The 23,137-nt window shown below is 23.8% G+C and overlaps 1 protein-coding gene across 1 annotated transcript in view; it reads left to right on the top strand.

The window, feature by feature from the left end:
- The window catches only part of LOC129614403 (uncharacterized), a 74,680-nt gene that overhangs the window by 34,528 nt on the left and 17,015 nt on the right, over nucleotides 1-23,137 (top strand). Inside the window, exon 3 of the mRNA XM_055528990.1 lies at nucleotides 560-693. Coding sequence (XP_055384965.1) covers nucleotides 560-693 — 134 coding nt within the window. The remainder of the gene's footprint in view (nucleotides 1-559; nucleotides 694-23,137) is intronic.

Below are 23,137 nucleotides of genomic sequence, written 5' to 3'. Positions count from 1 at the left end.
GATCCAAGTCAGAGTTGCAATTTGGGATTGAAGACCTTTTGAGTAGTTTTAAAATGAATCAAAGTTTTTGATTCCTACTATGTTTTTGTTTTTAAAATATCGGAAACAAATTTTGGTATGTATTTTTAAGTCGGAATCGGCTCAATCAACTCAATCGGGATACAAATACAAAATAGATAACCTTAAATTCGAAATTTTTTATTGAATATTAAAGTGAAATATCCAAAATTTGTCGCTAAGAGAAATAATTTTGCATAAAGAATGTTTGAGGGGTCTCAGTCAGAGATGAGGGGTCTCAGTCAGAGATGAGGGGTCTCAGTCAGAGAGAGCTATCGCATATTTTATAAAATTTGAAAATACGTGGTTTTACATTTTCAGATTTTAACAACGTTATATTTCATTAGTAGAGAGTACACGTTGTATCCCTAATTATGATTTCTATTAATCTTATAACAATTTATTACAAATGTAACTACATAATATTATAATCACAAATACATGTATGTGTATATAACAATATAAATAATTTCGTTTTAATTTTTTGTTTTCTTTATTTCAGAAACACCATCTCATAAACCGATTATAACAAATATAAGACCAAAATATCGTATTGGTGAAAGTGTACGTGGAAATTGTTCATCGAGAAATTCAAAACCAGCAGCAAATTTAACATGGTTAATAAATGATCAAGAGGTAAAAATAATTTTTCAATGGTTTTTTCTTTCCATTTATAATTTCCTTGATTCGGTCTACTTCTTTTGCTACAGCAAATATCAATATAAGACTTGTATATTTTGCTATACTTTCTACATACATAATATTATACTGTAAATATAATAACATGTACGTAAAAGGATTTAAAAATATTATTTTTTTTTTTAATAATTTTTGTATTTTTTAAAAATTGTTTATTGTTTTGCAATTATTATATGGAATACATTGTACAAAATGTACGAATTGTGCATACAAATTTGTTAGATATTTCACAAAAATATTAGAAATATTTGGTACATAGCAAATTTCGTATGTGTTATACATATAGCTATGCGAAGTAATATTTTTAAAAAGGTTATAATATTTTTCAAATATATGTACATATGTATTTTATAAAATGTATTAAATTAAGGAGAATGAAAAAAGGAAAACTTTGTTGTTTCCACTTTCACGTTAACAAATAAATTAATAATACATTAACACACATGTTATACAAATGTACCTACATATTTTTGCAAAAATGCATTTTGTAATTGTTATATAAATGTATATGTAATATAATGTGTGTGTTGTGTATGTGTATATCTTTCTCAACAATATAAAATTCAATTTATACTTGTATATTAAAATGTATGCAACCATTAAAATTCTCAATTTTCTACATATACGAAATTATTTTAGATTTTAAAATTAATATTTTAAATTGATAATTAATAATAAGTCTCGTGCATATTATTAACAATTGAATTCCACTTAATTTCATTTAATAAAAAAGGTTTGTTTTTTACAATTGGTTGTATCCGCTAAATATATTCGATATAGTATTAAGTTCGACCTACAAAATTATTTTAAATTTTTATACCCGTACAAACGTATGTTCGAACGGTATAATAAATTTGCCTTACCGTTTGTAACGCTAAGAAATAACGGTCTTAGATATAGACTCAAGTGTATGTTTTTGATCAGCGTTGAATTCTGAGCCGATTTAGCTTTCTCTGTCCGTCCGTCCGTCTGTCCGTCCCAAGGATAACTCAAAAATTAATTGAGCTATGAGTTTGTCATATTTTCACAAATGATTTATTATATTAAGTGCCAGAACCCTGTTTAAATTGGATATGATGGGGGTACTGGTTCGGGTAGCTGCCATACAACTTCAAAATTTATTTGACTATATCTGGGAAATTATAAAAGCTGTGGTATTGAAATTTCACACAATCGAACATATTATTAGTAAGATCAGTTTGTTTGATAAAATTTGTTGAAATTGCTTGGCTCCTTCTGGTAGCTGCCATACAACTTCAACAGTAGTTTTTCCATATTTAAGAAAATATTGAAAACACAGTACTGAAATTTTACATAAATTAATATGGTAATATGACAGCTTAAGGTTATAATCTGTTCCATAGTTAGCTATGACATAATTATTCGCACATAGGATAACAAATTCGTACGGGTATCACAGAGTTGACACGGTTAACTCTATTTTTTCTCGTTTTTAATTTATTTCAATTTCAATCGCTTATAAATTTTTATGTAAATCGATTTTAGACTATAGTTAAATATTTCAATTAAAAATTATTATTACTATATAGTTATTATTTTTAGATTAAATTGTCAAATGCAATTACATGGTGAGTTTTGTGAGGTTTTGTGAGTGTATTAATTGTAAATTTCTGTACAATGTAAAACTATATTCAATTTCGTATACAATTTAAGCCTATAGTACTCAATTTAATATTAATACGGTTTTAAAAACTATTGAAATTTTTCAAAAGTATAATTAAAATTAGATAAAAGAAATGTAGACAAGGAAACAGGATTTATATTGATTAAAATTCCATTGTACCATCAATTTATCTATAATTTAGTTAAAATTCTAAAATTAAATTGAATACTCCTGGCGATACTTACAAAAAATTATGAAATTGGTTGCATTTTAAATACCTTATTCCAACAAAAATATTAATATTAAGAATAAAGACAATATTGTAATGTTATTGGTAAGATATTGTTTACATGTACGACAAAATCAAAGATTTTATCTGAGCCTGTTAAAATTGAATAATTTACTATGAAAATTGAAGAGGCAAATGGGTAAAGGGGTTAACTAACATTTTGACGACGAAAATCGAGATGCTCGAATAGAACACCAATAAATTTCATATATTTTCAACTAAGATTACTCTTATAACTAGAAACTTGATAGAAGATGAGATTGACAGTGCACATAAGGAGTTAAATAACAAAAAAATTAATATTTTTACAATTTATTAATAGAAAAAAAGTGTCAGGATGCAAGTGTAAATTAACCCCTTTTTCCACTTATACCGCTTTTTCTTTTAAAAAATCTGAGAATAAATCTGATGAGAATAGGCTAATAGAGTCTAATAGTTTCTATTATTTGCCATCAGATGAAATCTAAATCTTAGATTTTATCCCACTTGTAAAGAGGAACTAATTATAACGACAATAATAATGATTGATGAATATGTCCCCAATAGAAATTTAATGAAATATTTATAGTGAAAATTATTTTGATTAATTTTTAAGATATCTGGAGGTCTTAAAAGAACAAAATAATAATTATTGCAATTATATTTCAATTATTTTTTATTACTTTACTTCGTTCATGGAACTAGCATAGGGCTGATGTATAATATTGTAGATAACCATGAACTAGTTTCTGATGTTATTGAATTTACTAGATAGGTCATGAGCCTACCGTAATATTTTAATTATAGAAACAAAATTATAGAAATTTTTTGTTGAAAACTTTTAAATTTTTTCAATAATTCTAAATTCACATAAAGTTGCAGATTAGTTGTTATTATTTTAATAGAAGGATTATAGGACCTCAGTTTATCTACCTTATATTATAAAAATAATTCCATTTCATCAATATTTTATAGTTTCAATACAGTAAATTAGGTACATAATATTGTATGTGTGTTTGTTTGAAATATATTTTCTTGTCACGTAAATTATTTTTAATGATTAATTATAAAATAAATATAATACATTTTGTTCAATAGCATTTTTTTTTTGAAATACTCTGTATATAAAAAAAAATCTATTTAAAAAAATTCTTTAAATTACCCAATTATATTTGTACATATATCCTTTTTATGAAAGTTATTTCATTATTTCTAATTTTATTTCCTCTTACTGTTCTTATGTTTTTTTTTATTTATTATTGTATGTTTTTAATTTTTATTCTACTTTAGTTTTGTTTCTATATTATTGTACTTTAAATTCAATTCAGCTTCATTTTATATCCTTTTAACTAATAACATTATATTAAATTATTTAAGTATAATAACTGTATTTTTTTTTTTTGTAGTTATTAATGTCCTTTTATATCCCATTCATATTAAATTTTGTACATTCAGATTATTATATTTTTTAACTCTTATATAAGTATGTATTGGGCAGAGTGTTTCGCATAATTTGGCAAATAATTTCAGATATAATAAGGAAATTGTGTCCCCTTAAAAAAAAATCTGATTTTAATGAGTTTTATCTTCAAAATTATGACTCGAATCAAATTAATTTTAAAATCAAAACTAAAAAGCAATTAATCGCCTTTAAAACAAGCTCTCTATGGTACCTCTATGTTGCATAGTTCCGAAGTTATAAGCATTTATTTATATACAAGAAAAATCTGTTAACTGTCTTTTTCAATAGGCTGTAACTCGAAAACGAGTATATCTGCACTCTTCTCGCTCTTACAATTTTTTCCTGGAAATTAATCAAAGAATCATTCCTGAAATTATTTACCTTGCAAAACACCCTGTTTATACAAAAATATACATTTGTACATGTTAAATATTTTATAAAAAATTTATAGTATAAAAGTTCGGGTGAAGAAAGAACACACACAAAATTTTTAAAACAAAAGAGAAAAATAAATTATAAAAGTATAAGAATATTAAGAGAAATAACCTTTTTTATTGTTTTGATTTTGTTTCCTTGTTTTCGTATATTATCTGAAGTGAAGAATTATTTCGAAATGAGATGGACACAGAGTTATAAAGTATTAGAAAAGAGAAGAAAAAATTAAACTGACATGACATATTTGATTAAAAAACTTCAGTAATAACAATAATAATAATAATAATAATATTGTATAATAGCCATGAATGTATGTACATTGTACATTTATATGTATGTATATATTATATTAATAATAAGAGAAATATAATAACTTAATACTAAAAGAGAAAACTACAAAATTTAATAACAAAAAAAAATATTAATGTAAAAAAATAATAATAATATAAAAAGTACAGTTAAAAAATACTAATAACGGAATAAGAACTACATATATACATACTTAAAAATTATAAAAGAAACAACAAAAAGAAAAGTTATTATAGGAAGCGATTAACAGTAAAAGTTTTTAAATTAAAAACAAAACAAAATGGCAAACACAAAAAACCAAAAAAAAACAAAAATAAATGGAATGAAATACCTTATATAACACACGGCAATAAGAACAATAAGAACAGAACAATAATGATATTTTAAAGATTATATTATTATATTTTGTTCATGTATGTATGCCTGTGAGTAATTCTCTGAAACAAACATAGAACAATATCCGCATATTTAAGTATGCTCGAAATACAAATGCATACATACAAGATTTTCATTAGTACCATGTTTATCTTAAACAAATATATGAAAAAAAAAAAAAACAGAAATAAAATAAATATAACAGTTATAATATTAAAAATAAAATTGTAAAAATAAGAAGTAACTTTTAGCCACAATCATTTTTATATTACTTAACTAAATATAAAACTTCCACACTGTTATACTCATATAGCCAGAAATATAATTGCATTATATTCTATATAACAAATTTCTGTTAACTGTTTCATAATGACAGTGTTCAGTGTATAAACGTTATAAGTATAGTGTTGAAATATTTTATATAAATTAATGTATCATGTGTGATACAATAAAAATTAATTTTATTTTTAATTAATGTAGTGTTGTTAAGGCACTCGGCTGTATTACATGAAATTTTTTAGGAAAAAAAAATTGTTCGGCGCCTCGGACCTTTAATGGTAGTTTTGAAAGGTTAAAGAAAATCATATTCATAACAGTCTCGAAGAATTCAAAGCTTGAAATAATATAATTTTTCAAAATTTCATGTTTAAATGACAATCTGCGGCTAATAACACCTTGCTCCAGCTTTAAGAGGATCGAAATTATTATGAATATTTATAAGAGAGAATCTGATTTTTTAATTAATTTTTAAAATTATACCCTTAGAAGTACCAACGCGAACAATTTTTTTTTTCAAAAAATTTCCATGGAACCAACAACAGTTCTGAAGCAACTCATATAGTATTGCAGAATAATAATCATTTTTTTTTTATAATAATTTTTATATGCCATAATTCTCTCTACTATTCGATATTTTTGTGTATATTTTACAAAACTTATTAAGATTAAAAATTAAAAAAATTATAGAATTCTGAAAAAATATAGAAATAGTTATGTAAATTTATAAATACTCGTATAAATGAAACGGTAACACTTGAAATCGGTATAAGGCTTATATTAATATCACATTCAATTTTGATTGTATTGCGTGATTTTTTGTGAAGTTTTGAAGTAGAACATATGCATAATATTATATTACATATAGACGTAACATATTTCTGCATCAACTTAGTAAAAAAATTGATTCAATAAAACCAAAGTATTCGATTTACTATTCTTTATGCAAATAACAAGACCAGTTAGCATTATATTGATAATATTGCACTGAATATTTAAGAATATTTAGGTATTAATCATCAATTGAATTTTAATCAAATCCGGAAATAATAATAATTAATGTTTAAACCCCTTCCCCTCCCCGCCTCTCCGAGTAACAAGGAAATTTTTTCATTTTTACTTTGAAATTAATTGCTTTGCTTTTACTATTTTTAGTAATCAAATTTTGATACAAAATTCAACTATCAATTTAATTTGTGTCCCAACACAATTTTTTCACAATTCAACAGTAATTTATTATTTTATATAAAATATAATATTTTTGTTGCAGTAAGAATAAAAAGCAGAAAATATAAAAAAATCAAAACTAAAATTATTTATAAAACAAAAAAAAAACATTTAACTGAAATTGTACTTTTTTCTTTTTCTTATAAAAGAACAGTTATAATAAAAGAAAGGAAACTAAGTTAAAATAATTTAAAGAAAATAAAAAGAAAAAACAAAAAGAGAATGAAAATGAAAAAGTAAGAGTTATATAACTGTAAAAACCCAATTATAAGGAAATGAAAGTTTTTCTTTATTTTTATTTTACCATTTTTTTTTTTTCTTCTTTTTGTTTTATTATTAGAAATTTTTTTTTTTCTTGTGACACACGTTCCATTTTTTGTATTTTATTGGCTCATGTTCTTTTCTTCTCTTGTTGTATTTTAAGGAGTTTATAAGATGAAATTGCATAAAACTTATAAGAAAAAAAGGAAGAAAACAAAAAATCCAAGAGTGGTTTAAAAGTTCTCCTTATACCTTAATAACATTTAAAAACGCAGTTATAAAATTTAGAATTGGTTGAAATTGAACAAAAAAAAAACAACAAAAGAAAATAATAATAAAATTTTATTTTTACTCTAATTTTTATATACAACAATTATTTTAAATTTAAATCGGTTAAAATGTTTTAGTCGAGTTTTCGAATCGACAAAAATTTAAATGAAATTGAAAATTCTTAACATTTTAATTTTTAAAAGGTTGTAAGTTTTTCAATTGAAACTAAAGTATTGTATAAGAATATGTAAAACTTGAACATTTCTATTTAAACATTTAAGGGTTTTGTTATGGCGAATATTTGAAGAGATATTTGAGACAATTTCGTTCAATGAACTTACCAATAAAATTAAAAGGATTAAGGATTTAGTTGTGATGCATTATTATGACATTTCTGCTCGCGTTTTATTAATGTTATAAGAAAATTTGAAATAAAAATGAATATGTTCAATGCGGAAAGATTTTGCATTCTGAAATTTTAGGAACACATTTTTCATTTATGAATAAGAATCTGATTTTTCAAGTATAATTAATGAATTTTGAAAGTTTAAAGAAGTTTTAATTAATTTTAAAGAATTATAGAACAAAAAATTTTCATATTATTCAGAATTACCAAATTTTTAAATTTTTGTTTATAAAATAGTCAAGTAAGCAATTCATATTAACTAGTACAACAACCCTCAAGGAACCTTTTCGAATAAATCTTCTAAAAATTCAATAGATTTTATCGTCTTTTGAAGAAATCTTTATTGCTATGGTATTTCAAAAATTAAAATGTAATTAATAAGATCTAAATAAAATTCATTTCTAAAATTTTTATTAATGAAAAAAATTGCATATTTTCAGGCGACGTTTTTAATATTTTACTAAAATAATTATTACGTTTTCTTACAATAATTTTTCTTTTCACAATTTGAACATTATTCAATTCAAAAAATTTCCCATCCTTAACATTGCATGTATATTGCATTTAATTTAATACAAAATGTTGTAATTGCGATTATCACATGAATTGTAAAAATTTTAATTTTTTATATCCAAATTGTTTATGCAGTAAAAAGCGCATAAAATTTTTTGTTGCAGTAATTTAATGCTTCTTATAATTTCTAAAAGTTTAACCATTTAAAGATTCACAAAGCAATAAAATTCATGAAAAAAGATAAAGAGAAAAGAAAAGGCAAAAGTAGAAAGAGATAAGAGGGCAGACTAAATTACTTTGATTTTCACCTTGGCTTGTATTTTAATTTTGTTTACGTGTTCGCAAATTAATGAAAAGAAAAGAAGGTATAGAAACACAATAACATTATAAAAGAGGTAAAGATAAGAGAGGGGATTAATAATATTAAAATATTTAAAATTATAAATTTTTAAAAATTACTATAGTGTTAAGTATTTTTCTCCTTCTTTACTCCTAGGAGGAATATAGGAATAGTGGATGATATAATGCACTAGTTTCATAGCGTCATAGAGTTAAACAAGGTAGGTGACTAGCTTGCCGTAATGTTAAGTAATTAAATAATAAAACCGAATAATGGAATGTTATTCAAAGAAACAAAATTAATTGTCATGACCATTATTTTTCAAAAAAAAAAAAAAACGTGTACAAAGCAGCAAAGAGCACCAATTATACTTCTATATAAAGTACCTTACTGTACAGAATTTATACTACGTACTGGTACCGATTTTCAACAAAAATTTCTATTAGAAAATCTACCACCCTGTTAAAACTCGAAGCAATTTTCATTTGAATAAATCACATATACTCACATGTATTTTATTACATTGAAATAAAAGTGACCCTTCTTATATAAAAATTTACAGTTAATCCAATTGGAAATCCTATTGACTTGGTCAATGTTATAGATCCCATTGTATATCCATGTCAGCTCGTCGTTCAATTTAAAAGAATTTAATACTTGCTCTTCCTTTATCTTATAATCTCTGATCATCACTGTCTATTAATATTTTTTTCACATAAAATTTTACCAAAACACTTCCTGCAATTAAACTCAAATATAAAAAAAAATTTTTGAAAATTTTCTTAAATCATAACATACGTTTTTTCTTGTAATTAATTTTCATTAACAAATAAAGGAAAAAAATAAGAATCAAAATTTCTTTTTTACCTCAAATTATTATACTGTTAATATTTTTCACAAATATCACCGTATAACAGCTATCATTTATTATTACACATACATGCAATACATATACATTCACTACATATCCTGAAAATTACTTTATAATCAATTTATTTATTCTTTCCTGTTGAACGTACGATATATAATACCGTAGAGCACACAATCAATGTAAACGAAAATAATAATCTTATATTATTAAGAAAAACAAAAATAATAATAAGAATAAAAAAAACACAAAACATCAATATCATTTAAAATTCTCGTAAATATTTATTTTCCATTATTATTATGTTTCTCAATTTCAATCTCATTTTTCCCCACTCCCTTCCAGTCATGTACTCTCTCTCACTCTCTTTCGTATTAATTCTCTTGTAGTTTGTAAAATATACAAGTCTTACGCAACAAAATTTACATGTAAATAACACGTACAACAAAAATTTTATACAAAACGCTACAAAAACTTCGATACAATAAAAATGAAATTGTTTTTAGTTTTTTCTTCTTCTTCTTTTATTTTGTTCAATTCTCATAAATAACACCGGCAAAAAAAAAAAAAAAAAACAACTTGCCTACCTGCTGATGGAAATAAAAAAAACAAAAACATTATTTTCCACAGGTGTTTTATTCCGTCACATACCTATTTACATAATATGAGTTCCTTTGTACATAAAATATATATATATACGCTTTTCAACGGTATCTTTTAAAATATTTATTCATAATACTTTAATATATTTATATTTTGTAAACAAAACAACACATTTTTATACACCACAAAAAATAACACAACCCACATACTCTTTTGTAGATTTTTTTTTATATAATGTGCTAAGATTGTTATTAAGTGCACCCGCCACCGCACACTCTCGTCTTCACCATTATTTTTTGTGTAAAAGAATCCTAGCGAAACCAGCATTGAATATTCAAAAAATTGTGGATGTGAACTTAAAGTAAAAATCCAAAACAAGAAAAATTAAAAAATATCCTTAGATGTTTAAGAGGCCGCAAAATTTATGAAAAAGTTAATTTTTAATTCTTTGTAAAGTGATTTTTGTGTGTGTGTGTAATTTCGTAAACAGCTTTACACCGAATAAATGTACAACTTTTATTATTATTATTTTTTTTTCATTTTCTTTTCTACAATAAAAAATAGAATCAAAAACACCAAAATGAGAAATTCAAAAAAATCAGAGTAAGAACAAAATGTACTTATAACTCACCTAATTTACAAAAAAAAAAAAAAAAACATTCTTATCTCATCATACTTCAATACTTTTCACCTCAGAAAATTTTTATTTTTTTTCTTTGCAATACTTTTATACACCCATATATTATATTCTTACATTATTATGCATATACATATATACAGTTACCTACTTGATCTATCAAAAAGAACTTTTGAAGTTTTCGAAACAAGTTAAAAAATTGCTTGGAAAATGAAAGCAAGAGAAAACGAGTAACAGCAATAAAAGCAACAACAACAGTTAATAAAATAAAAAGGCGGCAAAATAAAATACAATATCAAGTATAATTTCTTATACGGTCGGAATACACACATACACATAATTTATACAAAATACAATATTGAAAAGTAGGATAAATTAGAAAAAAAAAAAAAAAGTAAAATGATAGATAAACAAAAAGGAAAACCGAAACGAGAAAATAGAAAAAAAAAGAAACAAGTGGAAACCTCAAGGAGAAAAAAAAAATTTTTTTTCTCCAGCTATGCTAGTAATGCGGGTTATATTATAGATTTTCATATACACTTGACACTTATTCTTATTTTATATGTATTTGAAAATCATATGCGTATCCGAAAATTTAATTATTTTATAAGAAGGATTTGACAACTTGTGGTGTTAATTCAGTTTTTGAGATTACAAAAATTTGCTGAAAATTTTTTTTTTTAAAACGCGGTATGGAAAAGTCCTCTTCTGATCATAGCAGTCACCAGTAGTTAACCTCAGTCCCAAGAATATACCCGAAAATATCCTTTAAGAAATTATATAAAAGCGCATTAATAATAAGAAAGTCGAGTTCAACATCGTTTTTGTGTCCGGATGGCGACAGTCGAACAGTTAAACGCAAAATATGTCGTATATGAAAAAAATTGAATTAAATTTATTCAGTTTTGATAAGATAGTATTAATGAAAAAATTATCAATAATAGTGCAAAATCTAGTTCGATCCATTATCACCAACTAATTGCGCGAGTAATAGGGAAGAAGCGACTTTACATGGCAGTAACGTCCTGAAATACATTCTTTAACAAAAATTCAATTCTCTATTAATAAAGACACTTGGAAATAAACGAAATCATTTAACGTTAGTAAATTTAAATATTATTGAAAAATTGCATACTTCTAGGCGATTATATTAAAATTGTAATTTAATAGTAAAATTTTATTTAATTTTATTAAAATTTTAATATTATTTAACTGAAATTAAGATGCCAAATAGTATTCTAACTCCTTTCCCTCCCCTCCCATTTTAATACGCTTCGTTTTTTAATAGCTTTACTGATCTAATATCAAAACATTTATTAGCATATATCCTATGAAAATAGAGAAGATAATAATAAGGATAATAAGGATTTTTATTTCATTTGTAGGTGGCATTAAAATCACACATTATATACCTATATCTACTTATACGTGGGTATGTATAAATAAGAATATTAAAAAAAATAGGTACATACTTTAGTATATTTTATCGCAATGTGAATAGGAGAATAAAAGATTGAAAGCGTGAGTTGTTTAGGGAATTTCATATACAAAATATAAAATAAGGATGAGATTTTAGGAGCAAAAAAAAAAATTTTTTTTTTCTATCAGATTTTTAGAATAAACATCATATGGTACTTAAATTGTTTTTCATGATTTTTAAATGTAATTCCGAATAATCAACAGACTATGACGATTTTTTTGTTTTTTTCATATTTTCATGTTGTTTTTTCCATTTAACGCACACACAATTGTGTATACATGTACCAAGTACATATATATAAAGTTTTATTCATGTTTTGAACGTTTCTTAGGGCAAATATGTTTATCTGATGATGTTGTTCTATTTTTTTTTTTTATTTTTTGTTTTTTAATAATGTTAAACGAAGTGAATCATAACGTGTTGCAAAACATTTTTAAGCAGATTTTTTTATTTTACTTTTACTTCTTTTTTGAATTATTTTCCATTTTTTTTTTTTTTTTTGAAAAAAGTTTTTTAAGAATTATGTTCAAAAAAAATGTAATATGCATATACAGGGTGCTTTGCATAAGGATGCAAGTGATTTCAGGGATGATTCCTTAACCAGTTTCAAGCAAAAAATTGTATGGGGTTGTAATTTCAAAACAAAAATAAAACAAAAATTCTAATTTTGATCTCATCTGATCAAATCTCGAGAAATATCTCGAGAACTATGGCTCAAATCAAATTTATTGTAAAATCAAAAATAAAAGACAATCAGTCGCCTGTAAAACAAGCTCTCAATGATAACTTTATGTTATATAGTTCCGAAGTTATAAACATTAATTTATGTTCAGGAAATATCCAGTACCTTCTTTTTAACAGGCTGTAGTTCGAAAACAAGTATATGTGCATTTCCTCACCCATACAATTTTTTGCTGGAAATATATCAAAGAATCATATCTGTAATTATTTTACACCTTAAGCGAAACACTCTGAATTTATATACAAATATTTCATTTTTTGTTCATAAAATATTATGATTGCATAAAGAAAACATAATAGGGTAGGTAGCTATACTCCAGCTTCTATTGAGAGTAAATTATTCAAGGTATTTCAGTTTTCTTGTTGTATGCATGTGAAGCATAAATGATTATGAAGTAAATTTGATGCACGTGTGGGAACATTTTATTTGTTGATTTAATTCATATACTAACAGTTTTCATAAAAGAAACTTTCAATTGGTTAAAAATTAAATTTTTATTCAAAAGTTTAACAAAGTTTCAATACTATCATAAAGTTGTTCCATCCGTCAGAATTTATTAATATAGAACTTCAAACTTTATAACAAACGGAAATTATTAATTTAGTGTTGTAATCATAGGATCGTTCCGCTGGCTAGAATATGCAGTACCATATTAAAATTAGATCATTAAAATTCATTCGTATCATTAAAATTCCACTAAAATTTTTTAATAATTTTTCAAATCAATAAAAATTTTATTAAATTTCTTTTTGTTTTATTTTACAAAATTTCCTTATCAATACCTGATCATTCACACCCTCAATAATTGCGTTATTATATTGTACCACAATTTTCAATTCATAAATTTCAATGTGTTGTAAATCAAATCATTGTTTGTTTTCTTCTCTCTTCAATGTAATCTCATAAAAGAGTTATTGCTGAAGTGATAAATTTTTATTATAGCTCTTTATAAACTGTAGACAATATAATAATAAATGTGTTTTATTTATGTCTTGTATACTTACAAAAAATTTTGTAAAATCTCATAAAATTATTATAGTACTTTTCTCTTAAGTGTTTTATTACCAAAGTAATATAGTAAAAGGAAACAAGTTGTTGTTTTAAACAAAAATATGTAAGATTTGAGGATATTAGTAAATAATGTGGCATTAGTAGTTGCCATAGAGAGACCCAATGTGCGGTATAAACTATAGTCAACGTAAAAATTGAATGCATATACAAGAGAAGAGAGGTACAGCAAGAATAATCTTACAATTAAGTAGGTGTCTTGTCAATTAAAGTAAGTAGGAGGAATGTCAACTAAGTTAAAGTTTATTGTATTGAAAATTTTTTCTGACTCTCTTTTTCCAGCATCATTTTAAATTTAATTCTTTTTTCATTTAATATTAAAAATTTAATTAACAATATCTTGTCTTTGAAAAACTTTTTCAACATTATTAAAAATTTTAAATTTAATATTAAACCTTATAAAAAGAATAGTTAATCAAAAAGGTTTCAATTTCAAAAAAATCATTTTGTCGGCAAAATTTTACCTTTAAAAATTTATTTATTAATCAAGATATTGCTAATATTCATGTCAATTGATTTTCATATGCCTAATTAGCTTTGATATACTTGGAATATAAAAAAAATTTAACTAAATTATTGTGAGACAAGTAGGGCAACTAATTCTAAACAACATACCCTATTCTTAATTAAGAGAAAAAATAATAAAGGTACATACATATAAAATTTTCATTACAAAAAATAATTTTTAAAAGAGAATAATAAAATAATTTTTTTCGCATAACCTAAAGATATGCAATATTTTTATTAAAATGTTTCATACAAATTTGATAAGAATTGAAAATAGCTATGTATGTGTTAAAGGATTTAAGAACAAAGAAAACTACGCATTCATAGAAAATTGAAATAATTAGAAAAGAACTAGTTGCCTTTGTATTTTGCTAATTACTGAAATTATATAAAAACGTGATGAACAAATGAGATGAAAATTAAAAGTGTTATACATATTATTGTTGAATTGCTTTGAATTAAGATTGGAATATATGGAAAACGAAATAATTGAGTACGCAATAATCAAAAGTTTTATATCGTAAAATTTAATTTATAAGAAAAATAGAGAGCATTCCGATTTCTCCTTAAATTTACAAATTTCATTCAAAAAATATTCTCCAAACTTGTTAATTCTTCAAAAATTACTTAAATTTAATTGTTTGTTCTGTAGGAAATTGTAGCCTTTACGCATCAAAACCATGTGCATTACGAACAGTTACTGAAAATTTGATGTGCAAACGTTCGATTATTCATATTTAAAAGCTGACTTAGGATTTGTATAAATAATTTTAAGAAATTTATATTAAATAAGTAGGAGGGTTCATATACAAAACAGTTTCAGTTCAAAACGATTTTAGTTCAGTTCAATTTCTGTGATCAAAAAAATTACATTGCATATAAGAAATCTCCACTCTCCACAAAATTCATATGTGAATGCCATATTTTACACTGACGGCTACTATTACGACCAAATCTACAATATTTACACAGTATTTCTTCTATAAATGACCGACTGAAATTTAATTTAACTAAATCAATATATTAATGAACTTAAAAATCATTTAGTAATAAATTGACTAAGAATACGTTCATGATCTATTTTCAATGTTGAATTAAAAATATATTTATTTTTCTATTTAAGTATTTAAATTTTTAAGTGATTGGCATTTAAAAAACATTTTCCTACAATCTATAAAATATTATCCTTTATAGAAAACTTAAAATTTTCTACACTACTACACTATCAATTTTTTTATATTAGTTAGATATAACGTCTTTCAAAGTCTATCGGAATCAAAAAAATATATAATTTTAACAAACTTAAAAAGATAAAATAGAACAGACCAAAAAAAACAAAAAATGTAAAAATCTATTTAATTCTTGAATTGAACTTTCTATTTTGTATTCAATTTACTGCTATTCAATATATTGAGCTCTTAAAAATTTTATTATATGTACATATGTATATACTCTTAAAGAAGCCAAGGCCGAAATTATATTGATTTTAATATTGAATTGAATTTTCTATTAAGACAGTTTAGCTAATTTATTATATTCCTGCAATATATATATATACATATACATTTTAACGTTATTTAAAAAAAAAAAACTGTTATATCGAACGAATAAAATGAACAGCACATGCATTTAAACATAACATTTGTATGTAGGTATTGTAGCACTGTAGGACTTGAATGCACAATTTTTGTTCTCTTGTATATAGTAATGAGAAACTTATTAATATTTTAATGCACCACCATCTTGACTATATATATAATATACTCTATGATAGTAAATTTTCTACACTGTGCTACAGAGATTCAAGTAATAAATAGTTTAAGTATAATATAGAAAGTGATAAAGAAAGAAAGGAGCGGAGAAAAAGAATATTTTTTCATTTATAGGAAATGCTCTTTAAAGTGAAAAGCCCAATATATTTTATTTTATTTATAATTTTTGTTATTATTTCTTCTCTATATACTCTTTGTCTCCTACACTTGAAGAAATGGATACTTAATACTCTTGTATAACAAGCTTTGCTATTTTTTTTTCCTGTTCTTAAAATTCTTGGCATGATCGCTATTATGTGCAGCTATTCTGTCACTATACACAAGTAGATATATTAATTTTTTGTTTTCTCTCTCTCTTATACTAGTTGCTTTTCTTTTGGTTCTCTATAGTCTCCTTAATATATTATTGTAAACTATTATAATCTATATAAAAGAAAAATAACAATAAAAATTTAATAAGGATGCCTAACATTAGAAGGGAATTTGGAGTACAATACTTCATTACAAAGGATGGTGTAATAATTTTGGTACAAGGTTAAAGACAAATTTTGATTAAACTATTTAAGGATAATCATAGCTTGGTTTTGGAATCTTTTAGTATAGAAGTCTGGTCTTAAAGTATATAATGCAGTAAATATTCAGAGAGCTTCGTTAAATGGAAAATTAAACTAAATTGTAAATTTACTGACTCCGCAATAATATTATTGGTTAAATATTAAAGGTCACGGTGTACTTAGTTCACTGTTAAATGATGAAGTATAAAATTAAGTTGAAAGTCTAATATTTTGATCTTATCTTAGTAATGAATTGAAAAATTCTAAAATGAGAAAGTATCTTTTACATTTAATGGGTTACTGTTAATTTGTACAGATTGAATTGAAAATTTTCATTGCTTTTAATTAAGGCCTGCATCCGATGACTCTAATTAATAAAATTTAATGACAAAAATTATGCTGATACAACTTTAAGCATTATAAACCCAATAATCAATAATATATACCATTTTTTTTATAAAAATTAATAATATTGATATAGACAACAGTTTACAGCATCAGTATTTGCTTGCAGTAAATTGTTGAGTCCACTCTGTTATTTTAAATTTGGGTGGAATATCAATTCGAAATTTTAGAAAATTTTATAGTTTAAAGGGTGTAGTGTAGAATATTATATATTTCTTCAAAATTGTTCTATTAATACATTTTTGAACAAGGTATACGTTTGTTGTTATATAATTTGTATGTTACTACATATATACAATATTTCCAAACATAAAATAATTTACTTTTCTCGCCTTTTCGGGGTGGACAACTTTGGCATATTTACTACCTTTATGTTATATTTTTTTTCTTTATATATAATATTGTTATTACACATACACAATATACATAGTGTGTACTTAGGTACAATAATATATTTTAATATAAATTTATATTATATAATAAATTTTAACATCAGGACATTATTATTATAAATATACCCATATTATATAGATTTTTTGGATGCATATTATATAAGTTTTTTGGGAAAAATCATAAAATCGTTGTAACTGTGCTCTTTTTGTTTAAAAAGCGAAAATAAAGATAAATGGAGTTATTCCATATTATTTAGTGCGTATATGAGAGGTTTTCTTGTACAGCACCATGAGCAATACTTTAAGTAATAATATATTATATAATAATTTTTTTCTAATGATTATTTTTTTTAATAAGACAACTACAATAAAATGATATCTTGAATTGTTTTTAATTCCTACATAATAATAGTATAATGCAGCAATGTAAAAGTATAGTTTCTTTATTGCTATATTCAGTGATGTCGTTTATGTCGCAAATGCAGAAAATTTATGGCATTTTGGAAACGTTTACTATACTATTACAGCTATAATAAATTTGCTGCAATTTACTGCAAAATGTGTTGATTTATCTATGTAAACTTTTAAAAGATATTTTACTAAATATCTACATAATATGCTATACATCCCATTCAATTCATTAATACGTTCCTCAGTAGCTTTATAAAATATTTACTATCAGATCTCGAAAAACTCCCAACGAACGTTCATACTCTCACTTCTTATAGTTAAAAAAAAAACTTGAACTAATCGAGCTAACAAAAATGAAAATAAAAATGTCGAAATAAAGAAAAATGTTTCCGATATTGAAACTTTTCATATCAAATTTAATGACCTCACTTCATAGTAGTGCAACAGTTGAACAAATTCATTCTCAAATAAAATTAATTAAAAACAAGAAATTGTTTACATACACTGAATACAATTATGACAGTAAAAATATGTAAATTACGTTAGTGTTGAAAATTTTTAATTTAAGCAAAAACTTTTCTATTGGGATATTTTCTGCAATTTGAGTAAATTTACTGCAACTTAAGAAGCTCATTTACTTTAGTTTAGAAAATGGAAACCACATCATTTGCTATACTACTATATTTGGAAGAGCGAAAGAGAATTATTGAGAATTGTGCTTCAAACAGTTATTATAAATAGAGCAATAAACATTGCTCTTTTCAATTACTACAAGAAAATTAGAGGCTGAGAGAGTTCAATTTAAAACATTATTATAAAAATACATGAGTAATAAGATAAGAGAATTAATTGTCTTCGTAATTGCTGATTATGAGTAAGCTATTGCTAAATTTTAGATATGATTTAATGTTTTAAACCCATTACATTCTCTGACGCGAACATGAATCTTTCTTTGATTACAAAATATTTTTTAAACTTTACACAGCAAGAAATAATTATTATTTTAATCATATTTTATACCATATAGCAAAATTAAATGCAGCATGAAATTAAAAAACAAAAAAAAAAAAACATAATTTTAATTTCAGTAATCGCATACTTTTATCTTTTAAAAAACAATAGATTCTCTTGCAGTTTTTTAAAAGGACTGTTACTCTTTTTTTTTCCCCTTCATTTTATTAAATCATTCTTTAACATATTTCAATATTATATATGTATAATATGTGTGCCCGGTTATAAATAATCCTAAAAAATATGTGCACCAAATGTTGTTCTTTCGAAAAATATTTAGTAGCAATAACAAGAAAAACAAACAAACAATAATATTGCTGTAACTATAAAATTCTTATATGTAGAGCTCTAACATAATATTAAAATATTAATAAATGTATGTATGTATATGCATATTATATTATTATATCTGTTATAATATGCCATGTTGCATAATATTATAATAAGAAATATAAACTTATACTATTTTACTAAAAGAATAATAATAATTCTTTATTCTTATATATTTTTTTTTGCCTTTTTGTTTTGATTGTTTCTCTTTGCATTTTATTTATACTGTTATTTTCGTCCTTGATGTAATAATAATAATATATTTAATATACATGTAAGAGTTTAGAGAATAAACTATATTATATTCAGAATTTTTCAATCAAAATAAATAAATTAAAATTGTATAACATTAAACTTGTATGTATGTATATTTATGCCATAATAATATCTATGTATATGATAAAAGAGCAAAAGAAAACAAAAAAAAATATTATTTTATTTATTTTGCTAAGAAATTAAATTGCTGGGAATAAATAACAAACAATAAACATTTAACATTTAAAAAAAAAAAATTAAAATTATAATTTTAATTTATTAAAATTAAAAACAAAATATATAGAAAATCATTTTACATATTATATTTTATAGAAAATTATTGTATGTAAATTACAATGAAATTAATAAAGCTTTGGATTTTCTCTGATAAAAAATATAGAGAAGGGTTATCAGAAAATTTTATCTAATTTCAATTATTCAATTAATAGCAATTCAGAAAATTTTAATAGCCAAATTTAATACTTAATTACTTTCTAAATAAAAAATTAAGTAAGCAAATTATGGAGAAAACCTTTAATGTTAGGTTTAATGTGTTTGCTAATGGGAATACTGAGAATTTCAGCTATAATATGGAATAGTTATAAGTATAACATAATCATTTTCTATTGTATTGGAATACGTTTTACTTGCAATAACTATATTGAAATTCATAAATAATACTGCCATATTTCCGAATTGAATATTATAGATAAATTTAATATATTAATTAATATTAAAAAACAACAATATATTACAAAGTTTTAAAATTTTATCATTATCATCTATAGTAGTGTAATAATCCATCTGTTCTACAGTTCTATTAGGAAATTTCCATTGAATTAATATTAAAATTTTATCTTAGAAACTCATATTATATTATTGAAATTTATAATGCAAGATTTCTTTTAAAAATTACCTGAATCATGGTCTGTTATAAGGTCCCAATTAACCTGGTTTAATAGCATCAATCTAATTCAGAAAATATCTATGAAAATTAATTAATTGCTTCCAATATTGCACATATTGTGAATTCCAAATTATCCCAAAACAAAAGAAGAGTTGATAGTTACAGTGTATTTTACTTATGCAAATCATTTGAGTTGTTTTGGGGTGATTCTTGTTGTCTTCTTGAGTTCTTGTACTTGTACTATTTAAATTTATTTGAGCACAAATAGCTTCTGTTTTTATAAGCGCAAAGATGTTCTATATTAATTTGCATAAATTTAATCAGAATCCAATAAAAATATTATGCGTTTTAATTATATAAAATTGCATTATGTATATTATGAGGAACAAAAAAAAACAAAAAAAAAAACAAAAACAGAACCCTAAAGCGGTCTTAAGTATTATAATTAAAGCAAAAAATTCCAATTACCATTAAGAAATTAAAGACTTATAAATTGAATTTTTTCTCATTTTCCATATTTTATTATTAATGCATTGCATATCCTCTACACTGTTCCTACTTAAAAGTTCATAATATTTTCTTTTATTAAAATAATATTGATAATCATTTACGGAAATATATATATATATATATTATATAAATATATAATATATTTTTCAAGTATAATTTCTGATTTTTTTCTTATTCTTTTATTCGCATTTATTAACTCTATAGCTATATAGAATATTTTCTTTACTTATTGCTCAAGAATACTTGAATATAGAATTTTTCCTTTAAATAAGGATTTTATATTTTTTATGGGTTTTTATGTTTTTTTTTTGAATTGTGGTCTTAAACCCATAAATGAACAATAATGCAGCAACAGACTCAATCAATAAAATTCATCAACTTATTTTTTAAATTTTCTTTCCCTTTCTCTTTTTTTACTCTTTTTCGTTACTCTTTCTTTTCTACTCTCTTTTTGTTGTGTGAGATTTTTTTTTTCTTGTTTTATTAACAATTTCTTAATAAATTTTGCATTGAATGGGATTTCTCATATAATTAAATTTCTCCATTAAACTCTCGTTTTCAATTCCTCAATGAGTTTTTGATTTTTTTTTTTCAACTTCCTTGGTTTCAATTGTTCTGCTTATGTCCTTGTTTTTTTCAAAAATATAATGCAAGTTTTGAATTTTGATTAGTGATTTCGTATGGCGGTTTTATGATTTTTATTCTTATAATATGTAAGGATAATGTGAAAATCACAGCTTTTCCTAAATCAAATTAAGATAATTGGCATAATCACGTTAGAAATTTATAATAAAAAACTTTCATCAGGTTTTTCAATTCTAGAAAATTTTCTTCCCTCGTGTCATTTAAATTACATAATAAATACCCATATAGAGAGCTTTATGTCAGAAAAATTAAATTACACCTAACATATGTACTGACAATCAATATGACATTTCTATATTATTCAATATTTTGATTGTAATACCATACTTTAAGCTTTTATTCCAGAATTCTGTACTTTACTATACAGTTGCATTAACAATATAATTAAGAGGAAATGTGCTTCTTAACAAACCATGCAAAAATTGAACGTATTGTTAGTCACATGTTGGTTTTTCTTCGTTGAATAGCAAATTCCCTTTCCATAGCAAACACTTAACCAAAATCAATAATTCTTCTAAATTTAAAGGTCCTCTGAGACATCATTATTTAGCCTTCTTAAGTATACACTTTCAAATCAAAAAAAAAAAAAAAAAATATATAACAAAAAATATAAATAAGGAAAATTTTGGGAGGATTAGAAAACGCTCTCAAAAAAGAAATGTCAATAGTTGATATGTAACGCCCAATACAAAGATAAGAATGCGTATATAAATTTAAGAATTTAATGTCATTCTTGTCTTCTAGAAAATTTGTAAATGGTACGTACGTCAAAATATTTTTGTATTTGTTTTTTTAAATTTGTGTGGTTGTACATCGTAAATTGTTGTTTATTATTGTAGGCAATTTAAGGGAAAAAAAATTTTTTTTTTTTTTTGATAATATCAAATATTTTGTTAACATATTTTTATTGCAAGTCCATAAGGACATTTTCTATACCACTTCCAGAAAATGATTTGATAATGACCAGCTAATTTTGTTGAAAAAATCTTTTGATTGTGTTCAAATTTGTTGTTCATCAGCCCTTCTGCAGTCTCTTTCAGGCTAAACTACATTTAGTGTTTATACCGTCGTATATCTCGTACGAATGAATTTTCTTGCGAATGTAAAATTCATAATAAACATCTTGTGCCTCTGAAAGAGCACACGTTTATACTCTTTAAGCTGCGACAACTCTATGATATTGGTTCAAATCTGTGAATTCATTGAGAACTTTACCTTAACCTACATGTAATAAGTGTTGGCAGTTACAGTGGCTTTGCGCTTTTGCAACTCAAATTTAATCATTTGAACTAACGTCATATTGTACAAATGTTTATCACACACAATACTCATATAATTCTCATTCTTGTTCACATTTTCATATAAACGTGCATTATTATCAAAGAAAAATAATTTGTACAAATTTATTTAAAAAAGAAAATCATATATAGAAAATAAAAATATAAAAAAAAAACCCAAAACTCATAAAATGTTATGATCTATTGAAGTCATAATAAAGGACATGAAGAACAAAAACCA

This window comes from Condylostylus longicornis, unplaced genomic scaffold, assembly GCF_029603195.1.
Source record: "Condylostylus longicornis isolate FDR11 unplaced genomic scaffold, ASM2960319v2 ptg000107l, whole genome shotgun sequence".
NCBI classification, from domain to species: domain Eukaryota; kingdom Metazoa; phylum Arthropoda; class Insecta; order Diptera; family Dolichopodidae; genus Condylostylus; species Condylostylus longicornis.
Note: the sequence above shows the minus strand (reverse complement) of the source record. Positions and strands in the feature narration are given on the sequence as shown.